The 15,242-nt window shown below is 40.7% G+C and overlaps 1 protein-coding gene across 1 annotated transcript in view; it reads right to left on the reverse strand.

The window, feature by feature from the left end:
- Positions 1-15,242, reverse strand: part of ANO2 (anoctamin 2) — a 146,537-nt gene that overhangs the window by 30,819 nt on the left and 100,476 nt on the right. The window contains exons 15-16 of the mRNA XM_069003969.1: positions 6,108-6,182; positions 19-220 (exon numbers count right to left, since the gene is read on the reverse strand). Of these exons, the coding sequence (XP_068860070.1) occupies positions 19-220; positions 6,108-6,182 (277 nt within the window). The remainder of the gene's footprint in view (positions 1-18; positions 221-6,107; positions 6,183-15,242) is intronic.

A 15,242-nucleotide genomic window follows, 5' to 3' on the forward strand; every position in this document is an offset into this window, starting at 1 on the left:
ATGGCAAGATAGTTTTACCAATTTCTGTCAGCCATTTGGCCACAGCTCCATAAATTTCATCGAGGATAAGGACCACCACGAGGTTAAGGATGACGGCAGTGGCAGTCACAGTCACTCGAACGTTGGACCTGGTTGTCTCATTTGTGCTGAAGGACAAGGCTGCTGCTGTAGTGATTCGGTACACAATGACACCAAACACTGCTGAAAACGTCAGCATAATCTGCAAGCAAATGAACCCAGGAATTAGTTCAGCTTGGAAACAGAAGCTTTGGCTGGGAGGCTGGGTGTGTTCCACAAACTGGCATCACAGGGTTATTTCTTAGAGCAAGGTGATAATATGCAGGTAATCGAATTAAAAGGCAACAATTCAAAGCTCTCCAACAAACAGGGACATAAATAAGAAAGCAGATGTAGGACTCCAAACTGGCACAACAATTCAACTGGCACAAGATGCTCAGAGGGCTGGAGCACCTCTCCTGTGAAGACAGGCTGAGAGAGTTGGTATTGTTCAGCCTGGAAAAGAGAAGGCTCCAGGGAGATCTTATACCACTTTTCAGTATCTAAAGGAGGCTTATAAAAAAGAGGGAAAGTGACTTTTTACATGGGCAGGTAGTGGTAGGAAAAGGGAGGGTGGTTTTAAACCAAAAGAGGAGATTTTTGGTTAGATATGAGGAAGAAATTCTTCCCTGTGAGGGTGGTGAGGCCCTGGCACAGGTTGCCCAGAGAAGCTGTGGCTGCTCCATCCCTGGAAGTGTTCCAGGCCAGGTTGGACGGGGTCCTGAGTGCCCTGATCCAGTGAGTGGCATCCCTGCCCATGGCAGGGAGTTAGAATTAGTTAATCTTTAAGGTCCCTTTCAACCCAAACCAATCTGTGATTCTTTTCTACTGATTCCATGAATTCCTGAAGATGGGCATGTCTGTTCTGATTAAAGCTACACACTTCATGCATGCAGAGAAATTTGGGCAGTTTGGGTTCAAAAGCAGGAATTAAGCAAGTTCTTTTATCTGGTTCAGATGGTTTGGACTGGAGGGTCTGTATTTATGTGCAGTCAGGTAAATAGGCTTTACTGGCTCAAACAGCTTCACCTGTGCTCAGCAGAAGTGCCAACTTGCAAACTAAAAAAATAAGGAGTTTCCCCTGCTATTATTCCTTTAAGGCTGACCTATTATTAGGTTATTAGGGCTTCACTTTTCATTTGTGTCCCAGAAATCACTTGGTATCCCTGGCATCCTTTGTGGGCTGGCTTTGACCCATGAGATGAGGAAAGTCAACCCTGCTACTTAAGGTCAAGTTCCCACAAGAAGAATTTGAATTTCACAGGGTTGTGGTATTCTGGTTTCAGGGAAAAAAAAAATCTAAACCAATCCACAATGAAAAAAAATCAATAAAACAATAAAAAAATAGCAAATTTTTATCATTACAGCACAAAAGGGGGACAAAGTACATTTTTCCCTTTCATTCTTGCCTTTGGCAAGAGTTCCAGTGTACATTCATTATTTTAGGTAAAACACCTTGAGATCCTCAGATGAAAGAGACTACCTCAATGTGAAAGATTAGACTATTGCAATTATTTCAATGGGCCTAGGGGCCCCGACTGACAACATGGTTTTAAGGAAATTTAACAGTTCATTTTAATGATCCAGCAATAGTTTATTGAATTCCTGTGTGCAGAGGAAGGTTGTTGCATGAAAAAGAACTATTGCAAAAGAACCATAAATTATTAAAGGTTGAAGGTAAAAACTGGGCATTTTTTGCTTTTATGAAGACCTAGTAAACATACTAAAAATTAATTATTTGTAGAAACTCCTGGAGATTTCAGATGAAATTGTCAAATATGTTTTGTCAGCAAATAGTAATAACATGTTAGACCTAGTAAAACTTCTAATTTTTACTTTTTAAAGAACTGTTTCATTAATTTTAAATGAAAGGGTGAATGATAAAAGCCTGAGCCTGAAACAGTTTAAATGAAAACTCTTCAAATGGCAAACAACATTATTTCCTTTGGTTTCGTAATTTTCATTGTGTCGAGGAAACATTTCTAGTTTTTATATCTATTTTTCTTTTGACTTACCTGCCAAACATACAGACAAAATGATCACATTCATGCTGAACTACCTTGCTGTGACAGAAGGGGTGCAGGAACACAAGGACCATCACTTTTTTTCTCACTTCCCCATTACAATCACTACAGCAGAGAGTAAAATCCCCAAAAAAGGAAGAAAACAAAACAGCACCACCTGGTATTAATTTACTTCACCTTCCACCTCTACAGTCACCTTAATCTCTTTTATTTTTCTTAATCTGAGTCACAGATTCCTTCTTCTTAATCACCTTCCTAATACTCTTTTCCTGTTTCTTTTCCCTGCAGATTTCTTAGCAATTTTTTCACTATGGTGGTGGACAAGGAAAACCAGCAAATTAAAGTTGGATGCCTCATTCTGGAGATGATGACATCCCTGGGCCTCCACAGACACCTCTCTCCATCACAAATTCCCACTTAGGAATGACATCTTAACAGATCAGGAAGAAGAGTCAAGGACAGCCCTCACTAAACAGAGAGAGAGAAAATTTCAGATCATGAAAATTCAATAGCAAATTCTTAAACCTGACCAAAGGATTTTAGAGATCCCTTGCCCTGAGGAATATTACTGGAGGATGAGAGAGTAGCAGCCTTTTCAATCCATGCAGTGCCATAGCAAGGTATACAAAGTTACTGAAAAAAAATATGTTTTATTTGTTTAAAGAACAAAAATATTTGCTTTGCAAAAGCACCAGGGCTTCAGAAACTCTCAGTTGCTCAGCTGTTTTTAAACATCTGCTTAGACACAGATGGAAAAACACTCCTTTAGGAGTCTTCATTATCTGTGCATCCAGCAAGAAGAGAAAATTGAGGAGAGCCTGTAGGACTGCACAGTGACTGTGAGCATAGTTCTCACTCCCCAGACAGTCACTGAAGGGAATGGTTCCTGTATCTTCACAGCATTTCTCTCATTCCTGAAAATACCTCTTCTGCCCAAATTCCCGATCAGGCGGCCACCATTTGTTCAGGTGCCCACTTTGGGGTTTGTTGTCATTGCCAACATTCCCTCTGGCCATTCTTCCCCCCTGTTATGGCAGTTTCTTCCCTGAATGTCTGAACTAGTCCATCCAGGAACGAACTGCTTAGAAACAGATGTGAAAATTGGCTGCAGAAAAGGTCACCTACTGAGCCTGGTATGAATGAAGACAAACAGGAAAGCAAACTAGATCTGAGAAGGAAGCTATAAAACCCCGTGGGCTAGGCTGCTACCTCCATCCAAGTAGGATAACAATTTCATGTCCAAATAGTTGTCTGGCTCCCCAGTACAGCTATTCTAGAGTCAAGTATTACACCATGTGAGCAAGAATAGGGTGGAAGAGGCTAAACTCTTCTGCCATGACTCAAATTGATTTTCTTCCATCCTCTGACTGAGCCAAACAAAGAAAAGCCCCAGTGATGCACTGCTCCATGCCACCCAGTTCTCTTCTAGCACTACCAGAGTTTTCATCACCAACTCAGAAATCTCTGCCACAACAGGTGCCTTCTAAACGTGGACTTTATAAACTGTGACACATTATTGTTAATCACACTCAAGCAAAACTTGTAGATGCCCAGCTGAGCCCAGATCTCCTGCTGTCATTGATCTTACTCTGCAAAAATAAGACTTGTGAACTTCTGTCCTAAAATCCCTGCAAAATGCATAACTTAAATCAAACTTGGATCTTCTGCCCCCTCTGCAGTCCAGTGAGGCTTTGTGTACAAAAAAAGGACTGTGCCCAGATTTCAAAGCATCCATAAATGCGTGAATTAATCCTTGGAATTATTTGGTGATGTAAGACTGGGCAAGAGAAGGAAAGCAAATGTTTTTTTCAACTGGCATTTTGAACAAAAAACCCAGCATACCTAACTTAATAAAGACAGAGGAAAAGCCAGAAAGAAAGGAAAATATCACAACACAATTCTTGAAACAGGATTTACAAAAGTGAAGTACACACAGGAAGTACAGAAATTAAGGGAAAAAATTAAAAAAGAGAAAAGATTTTACGCTAAGAAAACCATTACCAGTTTCAAGAATCATCAGGGAAAGTATGGGATGTAAAGCTGGGGGAAGGAGGGACAGAACAAAACAACACCATTCTATAGTGATGTAAACCTTCATGGAAAACACCTATAGATTTGGGCTGCCAGACCCTTTTGGCCTGGAAAAGGTAGCATTAAAAATTCAGCAATTGCTTCTGCAGCACTAGAAATGGCTATGCACTTGTGTGCAGCTCTGTATCTGAGTCATGTATCCCTGCGCACACACACACATAAATTCAAGATTTCATTACTTATTTTGTACTTAGTCCTTACAGTTAAAATAACTAATCTGTGTGAATAATAATAAGCGAGGTTAACCAGACCAACAAGGTTTTCTCAGTATGATTCTATTTCACAGAGTGACAACAAGACTTCAGTCTGGTGTTTCCAACTCCTGTTTAATTAATCTAGCAGAAAAAAGGGAAACATCCCATACAGTAAAGAGCAGATTGCAATATTCATGTAGGATAGCAGAGTGTGCTCTCCCTCATCAAGAGCTGGCTTGGATTTCATGCATGGTTTGCAAGTTGTCTCCTGTAGGTACTTACATATAAATAATGCTCAAAATACTGCCAAAAAAAAAAAAAAAATCATTGTGGCCACTTTGCCAGATGGTGAAAGTCAGCCTAGTTCCACTAGTCACGAACAGAAGCTGAAGAATTTGAGCTCCATATTTTACATCTCACAAACTGTAGGTAACAACCCTTGATAAATCTCTTGGAGATGTTACAGTAAGCAGGGAGGGTAATACCTAGGCTATGAGTCAGGAAAGCACTTTAAGCTCATGCTTAGGGGAGATTTAAACATGTGGTGAAAGTCAAGAGCACATGTAAGCACCTAGTCTGCAAAGGAATGACTTGTAAAAGCTAAATCAGGGCTGTGTGCCTAGTCAGACTCAGTGTGCTCTGCTCTAAATGAAGTCATGACTGATGACACCTAGAAGTTCTGTCCAAAAAGTAAATACTTGGTATGGCCTCAGGATGGTAAACTCACTCAAAATGCTGCAAGTACATCCATATGTGACACACCTAATATGTACAGAAAATTTAATATGCAATGCATACTGAATATGTAATGCATACATCTTCAAAATTATATAAACATACCTGTAAGGGTGTAGACATTAACTTCAATGTGAGCATTTGATTGTCAGCAAAAGAAATGAAATCTTCACAGGACATCTGGTACAGTATATGCAAATTTGAGTAAATCAGCAATACACTTAAAATAATTTAGGCCCCAAGTGAGTTTCCCATGTTAGATGCTGCAATGGCGTAAACAGGCCTATTTCATTGCCACTTCATAGTGGCTGTAGATATGAATACAAGCTTCCAGTCAGTAATTGCTGTAACCAGAAGGATAATGGGATCCTTTACAATGTCATTTAGGGTTTGTTAGCCAGGTTTTCCTGTTGCTGTTTACGAAGTCCAGCAGATTCTTGATGTGTTTATGACTTGCGGGAAATTTGACTAGGACAGTGGTGTCCCCACTTTACAGGCTGACCTGAACACCTGATTCTTGTTCCCCAGGGAGGACTGTGTACCATGATCTTCCTCAACTACTGTACAGTCCATCCCTGAATGTGTCTTGGATAAATATTTCTCAGCAACTGATTTATTTCACTGGGATATCTCCTGTTCTGAGGCTCAACCTTTCCAAACATCACCATGACCAACATATGCAATACTGTGCTTACCACTAAATATCAGTGTTATCCCTTCACTGGATAACAGAGATGGAGCAGAAACCCTGGGGGAGAGGCAGAATTTGTGTAAGGAGCTGCTGGCATTACAGCAAGTCAGCCCTTCCACAAGCAGCCTTTGGGAAAAGAGAATAAAGCTGGAGGCAGGCATTGAGCTCCATGAACCTCCTTTGTATTTCTCCCAAGCTGACCTTACCTTCAGATTTTTAACATATTTCAGAACATCAGTTCAAGGGTTTCCCTCTAGATGCTCATGGCAAAGTTTCTCACACCCAATAAACGAGCAGAAATGCAGCTTATGTTACCATAAATAAAATCAGTCCGAAGTTTGCTGCATATCCAGGCATGCGGTCACTCCATGTCAGCTTCTCCTTTTCATTCTGTAGGCAAAACACATAAACAAAATAGCAGGCATGACAGAACTGTACACCAGGAAATATTAGAATTAATAAGATTTGTTATTGAAAACCATTCTCAACTCCCATGCTGTGATTTTGAAGTATATTATGCCATTTAGAGCACTGATATTTTAAAGTAGATTTTAATTTGAGATAAAAGAGGGTAAGAGTAAATAAGACATGTCAAAAATGTCTGCAAAAATCAGAAAATATCCTATACAACTCTGATTTTAGTATTTGAAAGCATGTATTCAACTCTTACTAAAGTTCATATCAGGAGAAATCCCTGAGATTGACCTTAATTTACATTCAGGCAAAGCAAGATTCAAGCATTTATTCTGAATTGCTTCTTGTAAAACTACAGAAGAACAGTGCTTGAGACAGAAATCATAAGAATGCTGACTACCATTGAACCCAGATTTTTTGTCTAATAGTCACAAGCACCAAATGTGACCCCCTCAGATGATTCTTGCAAGAGACCCCCCAGTCCTTCTCCCAGGACTCGTTTTATAGCAGAGGGAAATTACAAAAGCAAGACCCGTCTGATCTCTGCTGCCAACCTTGTTTTCTTCATGCATAAACAGCATCTCCCTCTTCCCTGCATAATTTAAAGCAACTGTGATCAGTGAAATCCAGTATGCTTTTCCCCTCCCCACACAAACTCAACTCCAGACCCAGCCGCACGTACATCTAAAGACATTTGAAGATGGATTTAAGTGAGAAATATGATTCCCTCCTCTCAAAATAGGTTTCTTAAAATAATAATAAGGTCACTGCTTTGTTTAAGTTAAACTAAAACTGTGTAATCAAATTAACTAAGGACACAAAGCCAGCTGCTGTTTGTATTTCTGTGAAGCTGCCCCGTGGATCAGTACTACCCTTACACTGGAGTTAGCCCAGAGTTATTCTGAATTTAGACAAATTTAAATCAGATTAGAACTCAGGTCAAAGGTTTCCAAGAAACCATTTCTAAAGCACAATTGTCCTCAGACAAACATAAAAATCTGGGAGCATTGTGCCTTTGTAAGAAGTTCTCCCAAAGCAGAACTAGGATTGCAGTATATAAGAGCAGAAATGCAGCCGTGGATTTTTTAACCAGGACGTGGAATTAGACCTAGGACACAATCCTGTCTACACATCCATTGCCATGGTGGTGGTGCCTCAGACACTGTGGGAAGGAGCAGCCCCTCTTGTGACCTTGCCTCCATCGAGACAGTCCTGGCACAGCAAACCCAACCAGAAGCACCAACAATTTGGCCCAGTGTGTGCAGCACATAAATACTCTTTACAGGACTTTGTGTTCATGCACAAAGTCCAGCATGAAGCTGGAAGGCCACTTGAAAAAGCATTCCTATGAATGCACAGATGCATTTCATTGCATTTTGGCTGTTACCACTCAGCAATTCTACAGGATGTAAAGATGTTCTGAGGGATTATACTCTCAGAAGGCCTGAAGGACACCACATTTTACAGTTTCACTAGGGGCTGTATGGGGCTGTGGCTGGTGTGGGGTTGTGCTTTGTACTTGTGCTGAGCACAGGGCTGATAATACAGAGATGGGTTTGTTATTGCTGAGCAGAGCTTACACAGACCCAAGGCCTTTTCTGCTTTTTTGCTGCCACACTGCTGAAGGAATTTAGGAGGAGACACAGCCAGGACAGCTGACCCCAACTGACCAAAGAGACAGTCCAGATCATCTGACATCATGATCAGTGTATAAAGTGGAGGGGGGAAGAACAGGAAGGGGGAGATGTTTGCAGTGATGGCATTTGCCTTCCTGAGTAACTGTTGCATGTGATGGGGCCCTGCTCTCCTGGGGATGGCTGAACACCTGCCCAACCATGGCAAGCAGGGAATTAATTCTTTGTTTTGCTTTGCTATGAAGCTGCCTTTGTCCTAACCAGGGATTTTCACCCTTTTACCCTTCCCATTCTCCCCCGATCCTGCTGTTGGGGGAGGGAGTGAGTGGCTGCTGGCTGGGGTTACACCAGAATGGTCAGCAGGCCATCTTCTCAGCTTGCCCTTCCATGCACATGCTTCCTTGAACCTTACTTTTTTGAGTTTGCCACGGTCTGTAGCACTCAGCCAAAGGGAGATCTGTACAGTGTGAGGAGTTGCTAAGCCAACATGAGAAGAAAGGAAATTCTGGAGGAAGTAACTGAGTTACTCAGCATACATGGCCAAAAACAAATTTGGACATTTAACTCAATATCCCAGAGCTCCCAGTCAATCCCAGAAGTCTCAGCTTCTCCTAGTCCCTCCCAGAGCTCCCAGTCCATCTCTGTTTTTCCCAGTTCATCCTCAACCATCCCAGAGCTCCCAGTCCATCCAGGCAGTGGAAAGCTACCTTCTCTTGTTGTGATCAGAGAAAGGACTCGAGGAAACAGGATGAAGCTGAGTCAGGGAAGGTTTAGGGTGGCTATCAGGAAAAGATTCTGCCCCCAGAGCGTGGTCAGGTGCTGAACAGGTTCCCCGGGGAATAGTCATGACCCCAAGGCTGCCAGAGCTCCAGGAGCATTTGGACAATGCTCTCAGGCACAGGGTGGGATTCTGCAGAGCCAGGAGCTGAACTGGATGATCCTCTATCTGGAGCAGCCCAAAAAGTGTAAGCATTTATTGACGTAACAAGATGAAATTGATCATCTGGAGAACAATCTCAGTGACAGATATGTTACACTGGGGAGCATTCCCCAAGATGAACTGTGTTACAGGGGAATATTTATATGCAGACAGAAAACCTCACAATAGAAATTGATTGGTTTTGTGCCAAAGGCAAACTGAAAGATTTGCTTTAAAAATCTTACTTTCATTTTCTTTCAATGCAATGATGGATTTGCAATGCTAGTGGAGGAAAAAGCAGATTTTGGTCTGTGTGCAGTGATGTGTTCCTGTTTTAATGTTTAATGGTGTGTTGAATGTGTTCCTTGAAGAGATAAAATTCTTTTCCTATTAAAAAATAAAAATGAAATTTTAAAAAAAATCGAAAAAGAAAGAAAAATAAAATTAAACCGCTTTCTATATTTTTCTGGATGGTTTATTTCCATATGAGTTACGTAACATGGCAAAGACCCGGCTCTGCAGCCTCAGGTGAGTGGGCCTCTGAGCTGTGGAAACCTGGAAGTACCCTGCACTTGGACAGCACCAGGCAGCTTTTGAAAACATTTCTACATTTCTCTGTGAATTAAACCACAGCCACTTTGCTCAGATCACAAGTATTTAAGTCATTTATTGGTATTTTCCCTCAAGACAACACCTCCTCCAAGCAGATGTTTCTAACCATAGCAATGCCAGCTCAACCTGCACTTGGGGAGCACAGCAAGAGATTTTCTGTCTTTTCCATCCTGCTTTGTAGCTCCAGTGCTGAAATTCGGGCTCTTCACTGTGGTTGCACCTGGGCAATCCCAATGATTTCACTGGACTTGCACAGAGTTGTAGTAATTGACTGGAATTTAGTAAAAGATGTTCAGAGAAGAACAAAATCCAGGACCCCTCTCTAAGGTCTTACACAGCTAGCAACAAAAAAAAGCTGCAATATTATATTTCCAATCACAAAATCCAGAAATTCATCCCTAAGTATGCCCGGGAAGCTCCAAATAATTGCCATTTTTATAACTGCACATTTTTTAGCAGATTTCTACTTTAATTTTTACTTCAATACAAAAGCTTTCATTTGTGTAAAAAACTGCACTGTCCAAATGAGCATCTAGAAACACGAATTGTGGTATCAAATACAGCTCTTCTATATTTGTGTGACACCCAAAACATTGCCTGTGTACTGCAGGCTCAAGGCATGAAATGAGCTGCTCCTGAAATATGGGGTCCCTATAATTTTGCTTTGGCCTTGAAATGAGTTTAAGACAAGGAAAAAAGGATCCTTCAGAGCTATTTGGAAATTATGAGCCAGAAAAAGCCTGCAGAATGGGCAGTTTTGGAAAACAATCAATTCCAGGGTGATGATACAAAAAGAGGCACAATCAAGGACCATCAGCATTTCTGGGCTCTTGCAGTGGCCACAGTGGTCATTACAATTGAGAAACTTTGGCCAAGTTCATGGAATTCTTTCAGCCTGTATTTGAGACTCAAAATTTTTGAGGGCTTGTATTAGCCCCCAGACATCTGTGAGGAAACATAAAACTGCTGCTGTGCTGGGTATCTGCAATGTCTGTATCTACCCCTATCTGAATTTAGAAGTTCTACCTTCACGCTCCCACAGAAGCTGAGAGAAAGAGCTTTTGGTTTAAAACTCATTAAAAGAGAGAACTTCATTTTCTGTTCTTCTCACTCAAGCAGCTATGGCATTTTAACAGTGAATGTGGTTGTGTTTTGTGAGCAATGTTCTGTCTCAGGACTGCACATGGAAAACAAACTGCCAAGACTCATTTGGAGACAGACGAAGGACTGCAAAACCTTTAATTAAAAATTTTTGCTGCCTTTGAAACATGCAGTATAGCACAGACACACCATTAGCTTTCAGTGGACCTTAGCGGACAGACCCTAAATCTAAATTGTGGAAGCAATGCAGAATAGAGAGCTGTGAGAAGTGTGTGCAAGCCTTAGTACTGGAATTGTGGAAATTAATGGATTTTTAGGCTAAGCAATGTTATTTTTAACCACCCAGTCTTAGTGTCTTTTGTAACCACAGAACCTCCTTGAGATGATTTTTGCTATAAGGATAATAAATGTGATTTAACTATTTTTTTTTTAGAAAAAACCTCTAATCACAGCTTGAGCATTTCTGTGATGAACAGTCAGTCACAAGCCTTATTAGGTCATTCCAATTGCTAATTACCTTAGCTGTTGAAAATGTATGGCTTATTTCCAAGCTGAATTTGCCTATCTGCACCCTCCAGCCGTGGCATTTAGCTGCAAATTTGTCACTTAAGAGCATCTACTGGCAGACTTTTGAGGTTTGGCTGTGAGTTCTTATGAACTGTGATCAGGCCACCTCTTGGCTTTTAAGCTGGCTGAGACCACTCCCTCAGAGTGGGAACAATCAGCCAAGCCCACAGCTGTGTTTCTTCTCCTGTAATGGGGTTGGAAGTAAATCTCCCACAGGCTACAGCCCTGACACGGGCAACTGACTCGGCCCTTCACATGTCAGGGCTCATAAAAGCATGAGTAGCCAAGTGTCTGTGCCTCAGGAGACTCAGAAATATCTCACGTTGTGGTGGGTGAGGGTTGTGCTTCCAGCCATGGAGCCTGGCAGGAAAGAGGATATCAGCCTCATCTCTGTCAGGGGAGGTGCTGGCAGAATGGAGGGAATGATCCGTGAATCCAAGTGCTTTCTACTCTTATGAGTCTTAATTCTGAAATTCCTAATGGAAAATAAAAAGGCCCAGAGAAGCTGTGGCTGCCCCATGCCTGGAAGTGCTCAAGGACAGGTTGGATGGGGCTCTGAGCAGCCTGGGATAGTGGAAGGTGTCCCTGCCCATGGCAGGGGCTTGGAACTTGGTTGGTCTTTAAGATGCCTTCCAACCCAGGCTATTCCATGATTCTGTGACATATGTACAGCATTTGACACACATACATATACACACACATATCAAATGTATGTGTATGTATGTCACATGCATGCCTGAGTACCTTGATAAAAACTTGAAGTAGATTTGTGGAAATATTTCAAGCTGTTTCCTTCACGCAGTAATAATGACAAAGGCTGGAGGTCTGCTCTCACTGTAGTTTAAACCTGTAAAGCCAGACTTGGTTAAATTAATACACTGTAGTTTACTCAGGAATAAAAATTGTTCCTTTGCTGCAGTTAAAGCTTCTTCAGCCACTGACGCTCAATGCATTGTGGCATATTGCAATCTTTACTGTGTAAGTGGCATTAAGGTGCTTAGACTTTATATCACTGTTTAATATCAAGTGCTTGGTATTTACATATGGTTCAAGTGAAAACTGGCAGCACTTAGTCTTTTACAATGACAGTTTAACATATGGCTTTACAAGTATGAATTATTTATGCCAACTTGAAGCCATTCAGAATATTACCAGGAAAACACTATAATTTGTACAAACAATAGGGTTACATCTGTAGTCATAAATATTCATTGTTTGTCAATGCTCTTTGTAGATGATTAATAAATCATAATGAGGCTGATCCTGAGAAGGAAAAGGGCCAGCTGTACAAATACATCTGGTGGGATTTCCAAAGCCCCTGACTGACAGTGGTACTCAGGCCTGCCATAGTAGAGAAGGTGGTACTGGAATGTCACAAGTTCAGCTCAGGGCGTGAAGGGACACCCTGTCACCTACTCAGCTTTTGTTTTTTTAGTGTATCTCCTGAAAAATCTCAAAGAATGTAATAAAATACCACGTGTGGCTTTTAAATACTCTTAAATAAATATAGTCAAGCATAAGGAAGGCAGATTCTGAGCCAGACATGTGCCTACTTTACTTTGCACGATTAAATCAATTTAATATGCTTTGATACTGACTGGACATGTAACTGTGAGGGAGAAAAAGGTGAGTTTCAAAGAGTGGCTTTAGAAAAAAATTGATTTCATTGTCCTGGAGTTCACTGGGTTTCCAACCTCCACTTTGTACCCTGAAATCCAGACCACCACTATTGTGATAGTCAACCTGGTTCCACACTTTCTCATGTAAACTGTGAACATCTGATGGAGAAGTTAATGGAATAATAAACACCACCAATTTTAAAACAATCTATCAAGCATAATTTAAAAAAAAAAATTACCTTTTAGTAGTTCCCATAATTCAGCACCATTTAAATTACTGGAAATGACTTAATTTAAGAGTTTCTCTCTGTAAATTATTTTAAGCATAGGACTAACAGCTTGTGTGAGTCCATTGGTTATACACTCAGATGCCAACTACTTGAAGTATCCCTTCTTAAAATATAAAAAGGTCCAAAATTATGTTATCTTTTATAACTGCAAGTGTATTTGTCTCAGGTAGATAACAGTTTACCTGAATTTTATCTTTAAAATCACTTGTTTAATCTCATTATACACTTTAACACAAGCAATTTGGGCCCACTGGAACTAAGGCAGTTGGCAATTTTGCAATTTGCAAAGCACAAATTACAATTCTCTGAATTAAATTCAACTGAGCTTATGATTTCAGTTCTGGAAGAGATGCATGTAGTGCTAGACTCTGAGGAAAGATGTCCTTTCCATGTTCCCTTGAAGCTTGTCTGGCCTAGTTTTGTGTCGGCATCCTAGCTGGAAGAATCTAGACTGAACATCTTGCTGCTACGAAATCATCACAGAATTCCTAGTGAAGCAAAATCTCTAAGGCTTTGGCACTGCACACTTATAGCATGATTCTCCATTGTCTTACACCATGTGAAGCCACTTATCCCCACACAAAGTGGGAGACAAAGACATGCAACACATTATCGGCTTCCTTGGGTTGCAATTTCAAATTTAGTTTACACAAACTGTGAATGATCACACCAGCACCAGAGGAGAGCACAGTGGTGTAAGTTTTAGCAATGTTTTTAAGCTGGTAATGAAAAGCTTGAGAAGCGGAGAAAGGATTAAAAGGGGGATGTGGCTATGCAAAATTCTTTCCCTGGATCCAGAGCATTTACTACCAGCTGTAAAGTATTAATTAAGTTTGTATTGTAACATTTGAATTTGCTATAAAATTTGAAACGCAGTTGCAGAATACAATCTACAGAGGCAAACTTTTGCCAGTAACAGAGAGATGACGTGCAGAAAAGAGTTCTGGATAAACAGCAAAGGAAGACTGGAAGGATGGGAAAGGATACAAGAGCAAGGGGCCTTCAGCTCTCTCCATTTTGCTCCAAAAAAGACTCATTTTGGAGTTCCGAGAGTCCTGCCCCTGCTTTCTCTGTCACTGGCATTGCCTCTTGCTCTGAGCCCATGTCCAGGGAAAATATTTTGTTTGGCTAATCATGGAGAAAGTCTATCATAAGTAAATGTCCATAACAAGCACCCTTGTACCTTCCCACACACCCAGCCTGCCCCCAAAACCCAACAAGAGTGGAGGAGTATGGAATAGTAATTAAGAGGTGTCAGTAAAACGCTAGAAGACAAAGAGGCAAACTCTATTAATAGAGTTGGAAGAGTAATGAAATACACACATTTTGGTAATATAAGCATTATCTTCAGACTTTTGAGAGCTGTGATTTCAGGGAATTACAAACATGAGTGTTTGTGTCAATTCTCAGTTTTCAAAAATATAAATTCCAATCTAAATTTATTTTTGTAAATTTTAGATAGATAGATAGATAGATAGATAGATAGATAGATAGATAGATAGATAGATAGATAGATATACACGTTTCTGATGATATAAAATTGGCAGTGACTTCCTCATGAATCACCGAACCAATCAGGTTGGAAAAGACCTCTGAGATGAGCAAGTCCAAGCTTTGACCAAACACCATCTTGTCAATTAAACCAGAGCACTGAGTGCCACTGGACTGAGTCCAGTCTTTCCCTAAACACCTCCAGGGATGATGCCTCCACTGCCTCTCTGGGCAGCCCATTCCAATGTCTAATCACCCTCTGTGAAGAAATTCTTCCTGATGTCCAACCTGAACCTCCCCTGGTCCATAGCAATCTAATTGCAAATCCTTTCCAACTTCCAAACAGGGAAATGATAACTACTCCTACACTGGGCTGAATTAGGTAATATTTATTCCAGTTGTATATATGTGCTAAAACTGTGTAGGAAACACACAAAGCTCTCCAGGGGGTTAGTTCCTACTAGCATCCCAGATCATTTGCCTTATTTTTTTCTTTCTGAAGAAACAGTTGTGTTGGCAACTGGCAGTAAAATGAAGATCTATTGAAAGTTGCTTTGAAAAGCCTCAGTCGGATTTATTACAAAGCAAGTTGGCAAAATGGGAAACAGTAGGCTTCACATTTCATTTTCTTAAAAATGTTTCTCTGTGTCTTTCCTACTATTAACAAAAAAAAAGGTGGAGTAGGTCTATCAACAAAACAAATTTCTGTAATCCCAAACCAAAAAAGTGGTGGAAGTAGTGGCAAGATGTACATGAAACTGAGGTGGTATCTCCTCAGAGATCACTGTTTATCCTACATTTAA

Source organism: Aphelocoma coerulescens, chromosome 1A, assembly GCF_041296385.1.
Source record: "Aphelocoma coerulescens isolate FSJ_1873_10779 chromosome 1A, UR_Acoe_1.0, whole genome shotgun sequence".
Lineage (NCBI taxonomy): Eukaryota > Metazoa > Chordata > Aves > Passeriformes > Corvidae > Aphelocoma > Aphelocoma coerulescens.